The sequence below is a fragment of the Calonectris borealis genome, chromosome 7 (genome assembly GCF_964195595.1).
Source record: "Calonectris borealis chromosome 7, bCalBor7.hap1.2, whole genome shotgun sequence".
NCBI lineage: Eukaryota > Metazoa > Chordata > Aves > Procellariiformes > Procellariidae > Calonectris > Calonectris borealis.
The window spans coordinates 38,510,536-38,529,248 of NC_134318.1; the positions used below are offsets into that span (position 1 = coordinate 38,510,536).

At 41.8% G+C, this 18,713-nt stretch overlaps 1 protein-coding gene across 8 annotated transcripts in view; it reads left to right on the top strand.

Annotated features, from left to right (window-relative positions):
• Positions 1–4,999: 4,999 nt before the first annotated feature.
• Positions 5,000–18,713, top strand: part of WDR11 (WD repeat domain 11) — a 49,198-nt gene continuing 35,484 nt past the window's right edge. For 2 of the 8 annotated variants that reach the window (XM_075155191.1, XM_075155192.1), the window contains exons 1-5: positions 5,001–5,177; positions 6,637–6,748; positions 11,182–11,335; positions 14,935–15,108; positions 16,228–16,414. In XM_075155191.1, the coding sequence (XP_075011292.1) occupies positions 5,092–5,177; positions 6,637–6,748; positions 11,182–11,335; positions 14,935–15,108; positions 16,228–16,414 (713 nt within the window). In that variant the 5' untranslated portion in view covers positions 5,001–5,091. Of the gene's footprint in view, positions 5,178–5,233; positions 5,636–6,636; positions 6,749–11,181; positions 11,336–14,934; positions 15,109–16,227; positions 16,415–18,713 lie in introns of those variants that run through there. The other 6 variants (XM_075155189.1, XM_075155190.1, XR_012674374.1 and 3 more) reach the window with 5 other exon arrangements.

Below are 18,713 nucleotides of genomic sequence, written 5' to 3' on the forward strand. Positions count from 1 at the left end.
CTGATGTTGTGTTTCAAAGTATTTAACAAACTATTATGACAGTCAAGTTGATGCAGCAGTCATTTACCTGACCAAGATTATTCCAGTTAATTATTTCATGGCACCAATACTTGGAAGAGATGTTGCCTGGGTAACAGAATAATCCTCTCTTCTTTTTACAAAAGCCTTAAATCTTTTATGATTCATTTCATCCCTCATTCAGAGGATTAAGCCACCCCAACATTGTGGTCCAGCATCATTACACTGTATGGTTCCAACTCCTAAATAGCTTTTAAGTCTCCCTTCACAAAAGTCTACCAAAGCCAGACAGAAGAGGAAAATACACATGTCCACATTTAAAAGAGATAGAGGACACAATTTGTTGCTCTTACGCACAGGATCTCCAGCAACCACAGGCAGCGTGAGTCCCACTAAACCACCAGCAATACAGCAGTAGGAAGCTCACCCTGTCCTCTGCTCTTCTCATGTTGACCAGATGCCTGCTCTCGTTCCAGGTCTCCTCAGACACATACTGAGCTGCACACTAAGAACGGACACCAGTGGGGTGCGATTTCTGCCCCCAAAAAGGGCTAAAAGAAGCCTTGACAGAGGCTGCCAGCATCACCCTTGCCAGACACAAGAGGAGCACCGCTGGTCAGAGGACTGTTCTCTTAACAGCTGTCCCTGAATGAGATTTCCTGAAATCACACCTGAAACCCAAGCAGTTAAATTTAATAAAAATTCTCTTTAACAATGGCAGATTGCAAATCTACCCCAGCTGTGAACTCAGTTATAGCAATATATTTCAGGGAGGTGGATGAATGTTCATCAGCCAAAGTATTCAAAGAAAGGACACACAAGGGCCGGAGCCCCTGTGATGGGGTTAGAGCAGTCACAGATACTTGAGGCTTGGATGAAATCAGAAAGAAATGGAACAAAACTGGCACCATAGAAATTAAGTTTCATTTGTGAATAAAAGAATCATTTGTTCTACATTTCATCATCTTTGTGGACCCTTAGAAAAAGAGAAATGCTTAAGGCTAAGGAAAATATTTTTGGGGAAAAAGAGCTGATCGCTTGATAAGTTTTTCCTTTGATGACATTTAGTCAAAACAGAGTGAGACTGCAGGCAGTCATTAGAGCTCTCTTCATAGTTTGCTCCACTACCTTTGAAAGTTTACATTTATATGTCCAGCAAGTTCAGTGGAACTTGGTTAGATCACACGTGCTCACTTGGAGGAGAATTTCTGGATAATTTTTGAGCTTTTGAGCTGAAAGCATTTGCGAAGGGAGACAAGTGTTTGAGCCTTTGTCAAAAACATCTGGTCTTGCATAAAGCTGATAGGGTTCTCGGTGCCAAATATTTCAACTCTGAAATTCATGTATTGGTTTTATTTTTATGTTAATTTTAGCAGAATTCTGAAGTCCCAGAAATAGAATCTCTTTCAGCAATACTTTTTATTTCACCTTTTTTCTGAAAATACAAAGTGAAATACAAAGATCCCTGTTAGGGTTACAGATGCATTCCCTTTGCAAAAACAAAAAAAAATTTGCTTGATTTTAAATAACAAAGTTATCCACACTAACACTCAAAGCAAGGGAGGGCATATTGAATTCCATCAATATTCAGGGATGCCTTGAGATGTTTCCATCCCCTTTCTTTAGAGCAGCTTTAGAAATACCTGAAGTGTTTTGTTGCACAGCATGCTTTGCTCAATAAGGATGCGATTGCTCACGCTTCTTTGTTGGAGAGGAGCGCGTTGCTGAAAGAGGACCTAATTCTCTGCTGATTCTGAACGCAGACCTCTCAGCTGTATTCTTGAGAAAAGACAGGGTCATGTCAGGCCAAGTGATGGGGAACATGCCTTCTCAAGGGAACTACCTTCCTGTATCGCTTCCTTGAACACAGCCTGTGATGCGACATGGCTGTACCATATCTGCCTTTACATTCGGTGATCTCAAGCTGCAGGTGACAGCAGGACAGCTTGTTTCAGATGAGCTGTCTGCCATTTGAGGAGGTTCCAGTCGTGGGGGCAGAGGACACGGCACGGAGCTGGGGCTGTGTAAGGTATACACATAGCTGTGAGGCTGTACAAGGCAAAGGACAACTGCGCAAGTCTCATGCTCTGTGCACGAACCCCGACAGACAGAATGGCATCAGTTCTGGACATAGTTTTCACTGTCGGCCCCTGTTCAACAAGGGACACTTAACTAGGAGAGAACTTAAGAAGCCTTAAATGCATGGAGTAGAACTGGTAACATTAAGGCAATAACAACATAATTTGTAAGGTAAATATAACTCTGCCCAATAGCATATATGAATTAGTTACATAACCTGATTTCAAACTGGGTTTTCTATAATGGAATGCAACAGCACACATTCTTGAATTGTGGTGTTCACTGGTGGATCCCAGGAGCTCCTGGAGCTCTACCTTAAGGCCATGGAAATTAAAGAAGTCCCAGAAGCTTTCACAGGATTATTCCTGCGGTAATTATTATATAAAAGAGAAACCTAAAAGAGGGAGATTGTGCACATATCTCTACCTTGGTCCCACTTTTTCTTGTTCAAACTCACAGAAAACTTATTTAGAACCATGAGCTATGTAAAACCATGGTTCTCATTATTTATTTAATCTGAAGTTTTTTGCTGTATTGTTTTTTATGATCACCTACAACCTCATTCTCCATATGTACTTTGTGAGGACAATTGGAGCTCCAGCTGTTCGGAATGAAGTCTCTTCCACTGAGTATCATATCTTGGACATTTGCTAGTCCCAGATGTTTTAGTGGGTCTAACAGAATTACTGACTATGCAATTGAACAGTTTAAAGTTTGATATTTATTGTTTGTGTAGCAATCAAAAGTGTATCTTGTATTTACAGATGAATGAGAAGACTAAATGTCTTGATGCAAGTATTTTGCATTCTTGTTTAGGAATGATTTAAATAAAAAATAAGATATAAAAGAGTGCACACTGTTAACCACCTCAAAGGCAAAGTTAGCATCTCTGGTTTTAGTTCACATCCATTTGCTGTGTGTCAGCCTCTGTGTTGGTGAGTAGCTACGGACGGACCCCAGCAATCACACGTAGTTCATCCGGTGCACAGCTCTTCTTCCCCTCTGACATCTCACAACATTCCTATTCCTTTCAGCTCTTCCAGTGATCCTTATCATTGCTCACAAACCTCTTCCTCGTCTCCTCTCCATCCCTGTGACAAATCTTCAGTACGTATTCGTTCCGCTGATGCACCCTGATTTTTCACCCCACTATCTGACCCTGAAAACCACTCTTAGATTCTTAATTTTTCAACCTATCATTTGGTGACACAGCCCTCATTTCCTCCCTTTTTTCCCTTCTTCTGGTACCTTTGTCCTTATCTTCAACTACCTTGAAGTATCTATTTCTTTTAAGCATTTCATTTATCCCTTGGTTTTCTGATGTCAAGAAAATGGATGGAAAATTGTCAAGAAAAGCCTCCATCTCTGCTGTGCAAAAAAAGTTCCAAAGCACCCTTTCCACAAAACCCCAATCCAACTGCACAACCAACCAAAGCCCTCTGAAAACATGAGTAGCAGCACGGTGTCCAAGAACACAGAGGAAAAAAAAAAGAATTAGCAAAAAATAACTAAAATTAATGAGGTTAGTGGCTGCTCAGGCTCCTGTAAAATTGATGTCTGGAGGTGTAGATCATGTTGTCCTCAAAAGGTAGCAAAGAAAAAGGAACAAAAAATTCCTCTACTTCTCAAAAAAATTGTTTTTTCAGCTTTTAAGGCTAAAGAGAGAGATTTTGAGAGAAGGAGGTTTTGAGAAATACGTTCCAATATTAAAGTGACCTGAAAATGGTATTGAGCAATGTACTATGTTTCAAGAGCAGATTTCTTTACAAGAGAGTTGGAAAAGACATCAGCTGCAGGTTGTTTCTTGAGTTCCCACTTGCACAAATTCAACCGTGATTAAAAAGAAAAGAAAAGAAAAAGAAAAAGAAGCGGAACAGCACTTATTGCATCTTCTGTGACAAAGTGACACTGCGGCAATGCAAAAACGTGTGGCTGCCATTACGATCTTGCCAACTCTGGCCATCTAGTGGCATCTTTTTCACTACGAAATATAACAAACAATCGCTAGCCATCTCTATGTTGAAGAGAAGGAACGCCCCAAACAGCGCATGTATGTCAAGTAACGTGCCTGGAGCTACGTGATTCTGGCCATCTTATTAATGCTGTGGCACATTAAAAAAAAAACTTTGGATGTTTCAAAGCTCTGCAGCCTGGTGTGCCCCAGTGCAAACGCACAGCGTTCTTGCACGCGGACGTGTCAGGCCGGGTGGCTTTGCCGAGCACGAGTGACAGCTTGGGGGCAGGCTGGAGGACAGGTTGCATTAGGTAGGACTTGGTGCCCGATGGCGCAAGCTAAGTGCTTTATGCTGGTGTCGAGGGATGGAGCAGCAACGCGGTGGTTACCCCAAGAGGGCCGTCGCTGTTGCATTTTGCCATTGAAGAGGTAACTTTGGAGCAGAAATAACGACGGTGAAATAAATGAGGTGGATCTAGTAGCGGCTCCTGCAGCACCCACGCACCCGGAGATCTGACAGGGAGCCCTTTGCGTGCTGAGGTGACTTCAGGTGTCAACAAGCACAAGTCTCCCGGAGCTGTTCAGCCGAGGCGGACGGGCCTCCGGCACCCCCACGGCGTGTTCTCCGGCCAGGCCGTGGGAGCCAAAGCCAGCCAAGGCAGAACTCGTGTCCCCAGGCCCGGGTGGCTCTTCTGGGGCTGCCCGGAGGCACCACGGTGCGGGCTGGAAACCAGACACCCCGGACGGTGCCTGAGATGGCGGGAGGCGGGCAGCGGCCGCGCTGAGGGGCCCGGCCCGGGGCGGGGCAGCCGCCGCGGCCCAGCGCCGGCCCTCCGAGCGGCGGCGGGCGTGGCCGATCCCGGAACTGCCGTTCCCGAGCCGCGGGGCCCCGGCGGACCCCGGCGGCACGGACCGGCGGCACCGCCGAGGCGGCGCTTCCTGCGCGGCGGCGGCGGCGCTGGGCAGGGCCGCGGCACGCTCGGCCAGCGGCTGCCCGGGGTCGGGCCGCCCCGCCGGGCCCGGCGCTCCCCGGCCTCGCCATGCAGCGCTTCACGGTGAACATCAAGCTGCCGGCGCGGACCCTGACGGGCGCCCTCAGCGCGCCGAACAGGGGGGCGGCGGACTGGTGAGGGGCCGGGCCGCGGGAGAGCGGGGACGGTCAGCCGGGCTCGGGGAGGGGAGAGGGGCGGCTGAGGTATCCCGGGCCTCTCCCCGCGGCGTCCCCCGGGCCGCCCCGTGGCTCCTTCGCCTCTCCCCAGCCGCGGGTTGAGCTTCGCGGCTCGGTGCCTGGTGAAGGCGGCGGCCCCTGCGCCCCGCTGCCGGCCCCGAGTCTGCCTCCTCCCGCTCTCCCCGAGCCAGGGGGGCCCGCGCTGTTGATACAGCCACACGTCCAGGGGCCGAGGCTCAACCAGCGCCGGCAGCTGCCGGGCGTGCAGCAGAGCGGTGGTGGCGATCCCTCTGGAGAGCTGGCTGTGCCCGCCTGCGAGGGAATCGTTACCAGCCGTCTTGGTCAAGGTGGTCACCGCAAATACTCGGGTCCGTTTTTGTTACTGGAAATGGGCGTGCTGTGCTGTTGTGTCCAAGGCAAGCCTCCTTCTGCAAGCTCCTGACATGCCCATCCTCTCCCTTTTCCTAGCTGGAGGGGCTGGCAGGGCGCAGGCAGGGAGTCCTGGGGAGTTGCTGCTGTCCAGCTCTCAAGCAAGAGCAAAGCCATGGTCATAGAAGAGCATGGGCCACCCCTTCTGGCAATGACATTTGCTTTTCTGGGCAGAGGTCTTGTTGGTGCAACAAACTGTAGAGATCAGAGCAGCTTCTCCTGGTTTCTATTTCTGTTATTCTTTGAGAGTTGATGTACAAAGCCAGTACACATATTGGGTTTTCTACTCATTTTTCTGAGCAGTGACTTCACCTAGCTATGCTGAAAAGCATCAACCTAATACTGCTGAATCTTAGGGAGAGAAAATAAAACAAAGTAGCTGAACCAAGTAATTTTTGAAAACTGTGGCCTTTACGTTTGTCAGCTTGCAAAGCAGTGAACAGTGAAGTTCTCTGAAATTCTTAGTTTGAAACTTTGTTTTTTCTCTTTGATGTTCCCACTTGCTTTGCGTTCACCATAGCTTTATAGTTGTCATCGGTGTCTGCATTAACCTCTCCTGAAGTCAGACCGCCTCAGCAGATTTTCACTATTACTGTAATCATTGTTCACATGCTCCTTTTTTGGTCTCAAAAGAAAAAAAAAAAAAGATGCAATTAATTATATAATTGCAAATATATTGCTTACCTGTGTGCTTATATATAAAATTTGGGAATGCTCTTAATGAATTCCTATGTGATATCTTAAATTTACAGGATTTTTATAGATGGACACAAAGAGGTGCTTTCTAGTGGCTTAGGGTTCCATCAGCAAATGGTTCAGCAGATGGTGCAGCAATGGCTTCTGAGTTTTATGTTATTAAATAATTTTTTGCTGTTTGATGTTTGTGTCTAGTAGCATGCATTCAACTTACAAAAAAAAAGCCTTATTCTTGATGTGAAGTGCTTTTTGTTCTTTTTTGCTTGTTTGATGATGATATATATTTTTCTAGGGGCTGGCAAGGTTTGATTGCATATGGATGTCATTCCCTTGTGCTGATAGTTGACGCCAATACTGCTCAGACTTTACAGGTTTTGGAAAGACACAAAGCTAGTGTTGTCAAGGTGAGATGCCCATGTTTTAAGGTATATTACTTGATTCTGGTGTATATATTATTTTTCTAAATCACTGTAAATACTTGACATATTGCACTTGATTTTCACATAAAATCTGTTGTAAAATACTCATATTTTACATGATCTCTTTTACAGCTAAATCAAACCATACGTGCTGAAATTTGAACTGAGATTGATGGTATAGCATATATAGAAGGTATAGAATATATAGAAGGTATAGAATATATAGAAACATTTGGTAGTGTTATAGAACACAGACAGAAATGTTTCTAAGAAAGGTCTTAACATGACAGAATTTCAAATGAACATTACAAAATATCAGATGAATCTCTTTGTTGATGCCCTGCTGATCTTTCCTATTGTGGGGGTAACCAGTGCACTATTCGACTAGAAAGTTACTTTTGCATTTTTACTTCTGTTCTTACCCATAGAAAAGGAACAATAGCAGACAAAACTGAACATTTATTTTAGCGATAAAAAATGGCTAAAATTTAATCTTAAGTGTAGGGTACCTGTACTTTCCTTTGAAGGTCCTTGACTTGAAATTGCAGAGAGTTGGACTTTGGGTCGAATGTGGGACAGGATGTATTTCTTTGATACATCATTTCTTTGACTGTGGAGAATGACAGATTCAGTCAGGGTTTAGAGGAATGTTTGGCTGGCAGATGTGATGTTTGATAGTCCTTAGCTCAAATGCTATATTAGAAGGCAGTCAGTAATTTATGAAGAAAAACAGACGTTTAGATAGGGAGATCTTGGTGGGTTTTGCACTAAAAGAAAATGTTTGAATGTGCCTTCTGGAAATTGCACGCTGTTTTTTTTCCATGTGTAATTTTCTTTAAATAGACCATCTTCATATAGATATACTAATAGTATATCAGATATGGCCACTCTGGTATTTTAAAATTAAATACAATTATTTTGTCTTTGGGTTTGATAATTTACTGACTTCTGAGCCATCATGTTCTGATGACGTCTTTCTGCACACTGAAGAGCTTCAATTTTTTAGTGAGTGGTTTTGAAATTCCAGTATATTCAGTGGTTACACAGGTGGCGGTGTTTATGTATCTTTCTATAGCATAATGTATTTCTCTGCTACAGAGTCCAATTAAGTGCGCTTTTTCTATAATAATAAACTGTTCAAATTCTGGGTGAAAATTGGGTAGGGCAAAACTGATACAGATCCATACAAGATCTCGGCCAGGAGTCATACAGATAATGACATTGTGGCTTTTAAAAATGGTTATAAAGTTTAGGAATTAGTTTTGCTTGATTAGAGAGAATTTTGAAACTGACTGGAAAAAAGGAAGGTGGAAGGGTTAGGTTTCAAGATAGATACTTTACGTCGTTTTTTGAGACTTGTGTGCTGTGACATGTTTAAAAATAATGCTAAAAGGTCACAAAGGACCAAAAACTGCTTTCTTCCAGCATGTTTGTATACTCGCCCAAATGTTTCAGTGAATTCTGAGGATTCTCAGGGTTGCCCAAACATTGCTGTTAACTTAGAGCTTGTGCCGCTGTTACGAATAGTCTCTCTGGTGACAAATGTGAGGCAAATTACCTGACTCAGTAAGGAGAGGTTATTTCTCAGTTATCTCAGAGCAAAGGTGTGTACACGACAGCAACCACAGAGTAAGCAGCACTCTGTGAATACCTTTGCTTGCCGTTTGGCAACTTGTTTGGGTAAGCATACGCTTAGCCTCAGTTGTCTTCAAGCTATCCTTTAAAGCGAACAAATCAATTCCAATGTCTGTAATTGTGCAAAAAATAGAAAATGTCAGTGGTATGGAGGTAGCAGCTATAATGATGACTCTGCTTTAAAATTTCCACTTAGCTTAGATAATAAGTTGTAACAAAATTAGTTTTTGATCCATGTGATGATGGCATTTTAATGTGCTTCAGTTACATTCGCTAGCTTTGAGAAGTAACGTTATTTCATTAGGAAACCAAATGCTGAAGTCCAAATAGTTTTTATATAATTTATAAGATAATTTTTCAAAACCACTATCTGGTGCTTTATTAACAGAAATAGATTGTAAGAAAATTACTAATTTATGAGGAGGAAGAATGAAGAGAAATTCTGTTCTGCTTTAAGAAGTAGACATTATATGAGAAATTATTATGAGGCCATGATCATTGCAGATACCTTTATGTGCATTTGTAAGAAATTTTCTTCAATTTCTAACTGACTTTTTTTTTGTTTGTAAATGCTAAGAGCGTAAATAGCTGGAGAGGATCTGTAAGAAGTCTGCTCTGTATGTCTGACTTAAACTCTTTGTACTAAAGATTCAGACCAGCAAACTCAACCTACAGGGGATCTTCTCCCCCAAAACCCATGCTTCAGATTTGAAAAATTTCAAAACACACCGCTATCTGCAATAAAAAAGCAAAAAGAAAAGGGATTGCTTCATAATCCTTCTGCAGTCTGTTTAACTATTTTTCTTCAAATACTTCCTGGCCTTTGGCTGTCATAACTGTGTCTGGAATAGGTAATGGTTTCAGTGAAAATGGATCCATGTTAGTTGTCCGTATGTGCATATGGTGTTTGTGGGATACTGATAACTTTGTAAGGAGTGGATTACATCTGATTTTTTCTTTTTTTGTACCTGTACAAAGAGTACTTGAAAGAGTACTTTTACAAAAGAAAATGTAATTACAGGAACAATTCTTTTGATTGAGGATTGAAATTTCATTTGTGTCTGTTCTGATATGTTAATGAAGAGTGATAGTAAGATTCTTTAAATCAGGTGAGATAGATTGTGAAAATTAAAAAAAACTTCACTTCTGGTTCCTGTTTCTGACCAATGCTGCTGTATTTTGAAGTCAGGGTAAAGAGCCAGTGACCAGCACAGTAAGAAAATAATTTCTTTCAGCAGAGGGATCAGGTCATGTGTGGAGACTTTGTTGGAGCAGTGCGACTACAGTGAGAAAAGAGGGCTTACGATGTTAAAGAGCAGCATGAGTTCTGGTTGAGACTGATTGCATTAAAGGTCTCCTTTTTGTTGTTCATAACTTGGTGACAGCTCCTCCCTTGGGAAATGATGTTTTCCAGACTTGGAATTTGCTTCAAAGCAGTATATATTTAACTGAGGAAGAAACAGCTTTGCAGGTTTCTATAATTAGTTTTTTTAATAGCTACATAGCTACATGCAGGTATCCTCATGGCTAATTTTTTTTGAACAGCAGGGAATCAGGAATTGCAAAACTGGAATTTGCAGGTAGAGGAGACTCTCCTAAGAATTCTTTGTTATTCTGGTAGAAACCCACTTTGGGTTTATAGCTAGAGCTCTTTGAAGATTGCTTGCTGTGCATGTGTAATGTTTGTTTAATTTATTCAGCTAGGCTTTTGAGATACATCCTGGTTACATCTCTGAGAGGGGTAGCATAAAGGTGGCTACAGTGCTCTGAATGCCATTACAACTCTAATTCATGTTGCAAAGTTAGTGGTGCCTAATGATAATTTTATTTTTATTTTTTTAATGTCATGCTTTCAATATCTGCAAAAAGTGTTGTGTTTGCCCTCGCCCTTTCTCTGTCAGGTACTGTGACAGCACAAGCTAGCTAGCTGGAGCGTCATTTTCCTAGTAGGTAAACTCCCATTAGCTTAGCACTAAGATTTCTTTATTCTGTTAGTGTCTTCAGTCTCTCTTAGGGGCAGAAGTGCGCATTTAAAGCAGGTAGCAAAACAAGTCCATATTGAATAGATAAGGAAGGAGTCAGTGTTATCTCCTTATAACCTTGGGAGACTTGTAGACAGAATGTTTCAGATTTCAAGACACATAGTTTTCATAAGTATTGCCAACTTGCAAGCCCGTGCAGCTTGAAATCCCAAACCGGAAAGTGGTATGTGGAAATCGGTGGTGGCAGCGTGCTGAAAAGGACCAAAAAGATAGCAAATGTCAGCAATAGCTTGACATGAGATGACACATAGATGAAAAACTAACCTTCCTTCCTCCCCAATACCATAATATACCTATATTTGACAGATTAGGAAAATGACATGTTTTAGGGTGTGTATAAAAGTTGGATGGTAAATTTTCAACTTTCATTTGTTTGGAAATCAGCGCGTATAAAACCTTAAACATTGCCGTTTAGTTTCTTCTAAATATTTGAGTAAACTTCTTATATATATAGCATATATTTATGGATTGTTGTAGTTACCTTCAGGAACAAGGATTGTTGATTTATGTAATTTGAAAATACCAACCATGCAGTCATGCAGCACAGTTGCAACATACCTTAAATTTGCACAACTGCTGGTAGCTTAAAGGTACGCTTACACAGATGCTATTAACGTTAACTATTACTATGCTTTTTTGTTGAGTTGTTTAGTATTTGTTTATCCATCTGAAAAATATGAAGTATGGTGTCTCTGTTATATATGCTTGCCTCTTCTGACCAATTTTCATCTGTATCTTCAGGTTAAGTGGGCTAAAGAAAATTACCATCACAATATCGGCTCTCCATATTCTTTACGTTTAGCTTCTGCTGATGTTACTGGAAAAATAATTGTATGGGATGTGGCAACAGGAACAGCTCGTTGTGAAATACAAGAACATGCGAAACCAATTCAAGGTAATGATAGTGCATGATGTTTCTATGGAAGTTATTTCAAGGAGCATTGTGTACAAATCCATCACCTAGGTTTTGCAAACTATGCTCAGTTCTGCCATTGAATTTTACTGTTGGGATTACTAGCCTTCTCTATGTTTGTCTACTCATTTTCTGTGTAAATGTAAGACTTACTGTGTCCCAGAGGGATGCTGTGAGATTTAATTCATTATGGTAATATTTTCCAAGATCTTCTGCAAAAAAAGTTACAATCTATTAATGTTATTGATTGAAATAATAATATTTACGCTGTCAAGTACATCTTCCTGCTTTTGAATTGGGGATGTAGTGCAGTTTGCATTGCACCTGAATGTTAATGTCATCTAAAGTGGTGTGGTACTTTAACATTGCTGTAAGTTAAGAGTTTTGATTGTGCACATATACTTTGACAATTATTTGGATAGTTCATTATATAGCTACTTCTGATCAAATATACTAGCACGATAACACACATTTGCAATGTAACTAGAGAGAGAAGGTTTTTTTGAGCATCTATGCAGTTGTCTGATTCATAGGAGCAGGGAGGCTTTTCTATGCATAGATAGCAATACTAAGATGTGAAAAGTGAAATGGAGAAAGGACAAGGTGTTATGTAGATTTTAGCATAGAAGACAGTTGAAAATAAGGTAGGTTTCGCATATAGTTGAAGTTAGCGGTAGGAAGTCTTGAAACCGAGCATGCCACATTTGAATTAGATTTCAGGTGTAATTAAGTGGACATAAGTGGTAAGGATTAACACAAACAATCAAGAGAAAGAGGAAATTTCAAGATGGTAAAAAACCCCTGGTTTGGGATTTCATTTGAGAAGACAGTTTAGCGGTGGTATTTGCTGCTTTTGATTCAGTTGTGTAGGTGATAGCCCAGTGCAGCTGGGAAGGTCTGAAAAATACCCAGTAAACTCTACCCAAACAGTTCTGGGCAGCTGGATGTTTGAAGATTCTTTATCTTATTACCAAAAAAAAATCATGACCTTGTTCAGGGATTTCACAAGTCTCTGGGGGACGTAAAAAACAGAAGCAAAAACCAACCAACCAAACAAAATCCCACCAAAAAACCCAAACAAACAAACAAAAGCCTGGAGAAAGGAGATATGCATTTATGATGTTGTAAGCTATAGAAGATTCATGTTTGCTTGTGCTAGAGGCAGAAATGCCTAGAAGCCTGGCATAGAGGCCAGTACTATCTTAATTGGTCTGATGAAGGCTAGAGAACAGAAAGTGTAGCCACTGGCCAGGTATAACACAATTAAGAGAATATATTGGAAAGGAATAATTAAGTGTCTTTTTCCTTGCTTCTTTTTGTGCTCATCTATTAGTAAGGTGTCATCCATCAAACTCTCCCTTTCATTAGTTAGCATCTTGTACTTCATCAATTAAAAAGTTAAGGTAGTGTTTAGAACTCAGAAAAGGGAATCAAAAGATCTAGACTTCATTCCTTGTTGCATCACACACTCGATATCATTTTTACTATTGCTTTAATTGGTGCAGTTTGTAATTGATAGTATTACTCTCCTACTATTGTAAAACTTGGTTTTTTGGTTCTAATTACTTGTGGAATTTCTGTCTATTGGAACCGCTCCTGACAGAGCTGACCAGGAGCTGGCTGGAGCACTGGAATCCAGTTAGCTTTGTGGCTGCGCTACTGTGGCTGGTCTGCTTCCAGTACCTGAGCTGATGCTGCGAGTGGACTGCTTCCAGCACCAGGCTGGCTCTTTCAGAATTAGCAAGTACAGCTGCATCTACATGCTCTGCTGCATGTTCTGGATTTCTGTTCATTGCTATTGCTGTCCACACTAGCAATATGTCTACAAATTATTTCTGAAATAAAATTTAGAACACTTCCCCCCCCGCCCCACCCCAAGAAACTACCATACTGAGTTTCTAAGAATAATTTATAGTTTATTTGGACTATTTTAAAAACTTATGATGAGGCTTGTGAGGCTGGTTTTTATTTTGAATTCTATTATACGAAAGCCCACTTACGAAATTAGGTTGTTTAGTTTTTGTTGTTATTCTGTTTTTATAAATCCTGTGAAAGTAGACACAATATCGTTAAGTCTGTAAGTCTGGGAGTGGGACACTGAAAATTTATTCTATTGACTGCAGTTAATTTCATTAGTGTTATTTCTTTTTTTTGTGTGTGTTATAAATTGCGTTTTATTTACTGCTGACACCGATTTGCTGAATGTTTGGTGGAGTTTTGACTATGCCATTTGAAGATTTCTCCAGGTTTTCAGACCCAATGAAGGCTTTCCAATGTGGTGGGCAAGAAAAAACATTAATAAGCAACGGAATTAAAATTTTGTTCCATCCTCAGTCCCTGATTTGATTCAGCAATAACCTCTAACAGAAGGAGCTTCTTTTCCTTTCGATCTGTTTCTGAGACCTCTGGCTGTTTTTTACAAGCCTGTAGAAAATGGTGCAAATACAGAGATCGAGCCCCAGAGTGATCTGCTGGTTCTCTGTGTGTTATCTGTAAGAGCTTTGTAGGATAACAGCTGGAGCCTTACTGTTTCAGTGAGGAGGAAAGTGGCGCTTCAGTGTAAGGCACTCTTCTTTGTTTGATCCAAACTCTGCGTTCACCTGGGAAGGAGTTAACCATTTGTTAACTTACAGCGTAACTCATTAGGACACACATGGCTGCATTTTTTTTCTCTGAAACCCAGTGGAAAGCACTTATCAGCTCTGAAAAAACTGAATTGATAAAACAGAAGAATGGCAGAGGAAGGAAGTTTTTCCAACATCTTAATATATAAGAACATATTGTAGAGAAGCTGTGACGTGGTGAGGTCATGCAGTGAGCGGTAGGAGCTGGACTGAGGGGACTTCATTGCCTGCCTGACCCATTCTGTGGTCTAAAACACTGCCCCATGGAGCGTGTAGGTAGTTCTAATGTAGCTCCTTTCTAGTAACTGAGGTGGCACTCTGTTCTTATTGACAGAAAACATAGTCTTTTGTGTCCATTTCTCTTGAATGTTTAAATGATGCCCAGCTGTGATGATTGGCAACCGTACCTCTTCACACTGACCTTAGCATTTAAGTACTGTACTGTATTCTTGATTGTGTGTTACAGTCAGTTTCATTTTACTCTTAAACTTAAGACTCCCTGTTAAAAAGCATTTGAAGCGAGAAGACATTTGTTTCCAGGTCCAATACTGATACCATCTCAAATATTAATTTGGGATGGTGTATGGTTCATGGTGTCATCCCAAATATTAATTGGGATGTTGTATGGTTCTTTTGATTTTGGCCCTGCACTGGTTCTGTACAATACAGTATGTTGTTTCAGGTAGGAATTCACTGGATGAAAAGATCTGACTTTTTCAGATCGGATGTGGGTTGTGTGCATGTGTAACCCAGTGTATTGCTGCTTGTTAAAAACATAAATTCAGGCTGTAAAAGGAACTTATTTTTTGCAATTGTGAAACAGAGGCATCTTGTTACTAACAAGTCACTATTCTTTTCTTTAAAGACGTGGTATTACAGAAGAAAAATAGTTTTAAAATAGAACAAAGTTTTTTTAAAAAATTAACTTCACTGTTTGTTCCTTCTTTCTTTTGACAGACATGCAGTGGTTGTGGAATCAAGATGCTTCTAGAGATTTACTGCTTGCTGTTCATCCACCTAACTATATTGTGCTGTGGAATGCAGACACAGGCACCAAACTTTGGAAGAAAAGTTATGCTGAAAATATTCTGTCTTTTTCATTTGACCCCTTTGATCCATCACACTTAGCTTGTAAGTTTGCATGTATAAAATAGTGTGATGTGAATATGGGTGACCAGAAAAAATGTTAAACCAAAATGTTAATATTAAGGTTAAAGTAATGGATTGGAGAGAATAATGTCATTAATGCCAAGAAGTCTCAAAACAAAGACTGGGAGGTCTTTGGTCAGTGTGGAATCTTCTAAAATAAGATGCCATTGTGTGATGGGAGGGGAAAACGAGGCATGAGTAGAGAAGTTAAAGATCTGAAAATAAATGTTTGAGACTATAAAGAAGGCGGAAAGCATGTAAATAGGGAGCTGGAGGAAGCCAAGTATAGAGAGCCCTGTTAAACTGACATTAAAAGCTATAAAAGGATGGATGCTGAAGGAGAATCCAGTGAGATGAGTAGACCAAGAATAAAAGGTATTTTCAACTGAAAGGATTTTTTTTTTAAAAGCAGTAGAGTGTGAGCATCAGTTTTGGAAGCAATTCAAAGGTGAAGGGGAAATCAGTGCAGATTTATTGACGTTTTAGCAGAAAGAAACTAAGAGAAATAAGAGAGTCACCATTTTATTCTTTAATTTGGTTTGATTACTCCTGATCTGTAATGAGACAGTGCAGGCTTTCCAGGCTTTGTGGTTGTCTTTTTTTTTTTATCTGCCATACCATTCAACCTAAGAAAAGAACTTTTTTTTGTATAAACACATAGTAAAATCTTAGCTACATCTTTACAGCTTAGCTGAATCTTTATGCTGCCACATAAATAATATGAGTTAATGATTCTTTGAGCCATACTCTGCATGAGAACAAAAAATGTGGACAAGCCTGGCTTCTATTCGCATTGTGAAGCTTAAAGAAAAATAGTTGATGAGAGAGAATGACTGTGCTGAAGAAACAAGAGGTTTCTGCTAGTAATCCCCACCGTATAATTTTGAAGAATCAAGTTTTGTGGATATAATTAATTGTAATGGACCATCTGCAGCTCTTTCAGTAGAAGATGCCTGTTGTCTAGAATTATGAGTTTTCTACTTAATACAGTATTATTAAAGTTATTAGCATTTCTCCCCACCAAAATGTCATTAAATGGAACACCACAATCAAATTGCAGATTGTATTTTACTATAATAACGATTGTTTTTCTTGGTACAGTGCTCACCAGTGAAGGAATAGTGTTCATCTCCGACTTCTCTCATTCCAAAGCTCCTGCCAGCTCAGGGAAGAAAGTTTACATCTCTAGTCCCCATTCCAGTCCTTCTCACAACAAGCTGGCTGCTGCTACGGGAGCCAAAAAGGCCCTTGATAAAGTAAAGATATTAATCAGTAATGAAAAACCAAGGTAGGTTGCAAATATTTCTTCTCAGATAATGTTTTATATACCTATATATTTTATAGATACAATTAGATTAAAGTCTAAAAGATAATTAGTTTTAAAAAAGAAAATTCTTTGGGGTAGGCAGGTGGCTGGATGTCCTATACGAGGACATTATGTAAGGATATAATATGGACAGTCAGTCATCCAGTTCTGTTCATAAAAACAGCCATTTCATCCCAGCATGTTTTACATAAGTTAATGACATAATATTCTCCCTTCAGTAGCAGATTTTCATGCAGGTGTAAATTCAGAAACATCTTTCTTGGGCGGGGGGGAGATGAAAATGGGCTAATGTAATTCATTTCAATAGTGGAATGAGAAGGGATATAATAAGAGAATAAAAATTCTGCAAGTACTGATACCTGAGAAGATTTGTCATTCTGATGTTACGCATGATACTGCAGTAGGAGGCATTTTTTAAGTTAATAGGTAGAAATAAAATTAGAATTTATACATTTGTCTATTTTCTGACCTTTTAAAACTAAAGTTGTTGCATTTTGAGATTTTTTTTTTGTTAGAAATTCTCTAGACCACTTTCTGTTGTGTGGTGTAATTCTTTTTTTCCTTTTGTACTTTCTATTTGAGTAATAGAGGTATTTCTCCAGCGCCTAGCGAATTTGAGAACAAACTAATCAGACTGTATTATCAGTTAGCACTTGACACCAAAATTTAGTGCAGGTACGAAATTTATAGAATCATAGAATCATAGAATCATACAGGTTGGAAAAGACCTCTAAGATCATCGTGTCCAACCGTCAACCCAACACCACCATGCCCACTACACCATGTCCCTAAGGGCCTCATCTACACGTCTTTTAAATACGTCCAGGGATGGTGACTCCACCACTTCCCTGGGCAGCCTGTTCCAAGGCCTAACCACTCTTTCAGTAAAGAAATTTTTCCTAATGTCCAATCTAAACCTCCCTTGGCGCAACTTGAAGCCATTTCCTCTTGTCCTATCGCTAGTTAATTGGGAGAAGAGACCAACACCCACCTCGCTACAACCTCCTTTCAGGTAGTTGTAGAGCGCGATGAGGTCTCCCCTCAGCCTCCTCTTCTCCAGACTAAACAACCCCAGTTCCCTCAGCCGCTCCCCATCAGACTTGTGCTCCAGGCCCTTCACCAGCTTCGTTGCCCTCCTCTGGACGCGCTCCAGCACCTCCATGTCTTTCTTGTAGTGAGGGGCCCAAAACTGAACACAGTATTCGAGGTGCGGCCTCACCAGTGCCGAGTACAGGGGGACGATCACCTCCCTGCTCCTGCTGGCCACACTATTTCTGATACAGGCCAGGATGCCGTTGGCCTTCTTGGCCACCTGGGCACACTGCCGGCTCATGTTCAGCCGGCTGTCAACCAGTACCCCCAGGTCCTTTTCCTCTGGGCAGCTTTCCAGCCACTCTTCCCCAAGCCTGTAGCGGTGCCTGGGGTTGTTGCGGCCGAAGTGCAGGACCCGGCACTTGGCCTTGTTGAATCTCATACAGTTGGCCTCGGCCCATCGATCCAGCCTGTCCAGGTCCCTCTGCAGAGCCTTCCTACCCTCCAGCAGATCAACACTCCCACCCAACTTGGTGTCGTCTGCAAACTTACTGAGGGAGCACTCGATCCCCTCGTCCAGATCATTGATGAAGATATTGAACAGGACCGGCCCCAGTACTGAGCCCTGGGGAACACCGCTCGTGACCGGCCGCCAACTGGATTTAACTCCGTTGACCACAACTCTCTGGGCTCGGCCGTCCAGCCAGTTTTTTACCCAGCGAAGAGTGCACCTGTCTAGGCCGTGAGCCGCCAGCTTCTCTAGGAGAATGCTGTGGGAGACAGTGTCAAAGGCCTTACTGAAGTCCAAGTAGACCACATCCACTGCCTTTCCCTCATCCACGAGGCGGGTCACCTGGTCATAGAAGGAGATCAGGTTGGTCAAGCAGGACCTGCCTTCCATGAACCCGTGCTGGCTGGGCCTGATCCCCTGGTTGTCCCGGACATGACTCGTGAGCGCCCTCAAAACCAACCGCTCCATGATCTTCCCCGGCACCGAGGTCAGGCTGACCGGCCTGTAGTTCCCCGGATCCTCCTTCCGGCCCTTCTTGTAGATGGGAGTCACATTGGCGAGCCTCCAGTCGTCCGGGACCTCCCCAGTTAACCAGGACTGCTGGTAAATGATGGAGAGCGGCTCGGCAAGCTCCTCCGCCAGCTCCCTCAGAACCCTCGGGTGGATCCCATCCGGCCCCATAGACTTGTGAACGTCCAGGTGGCATAGCAGGTCATG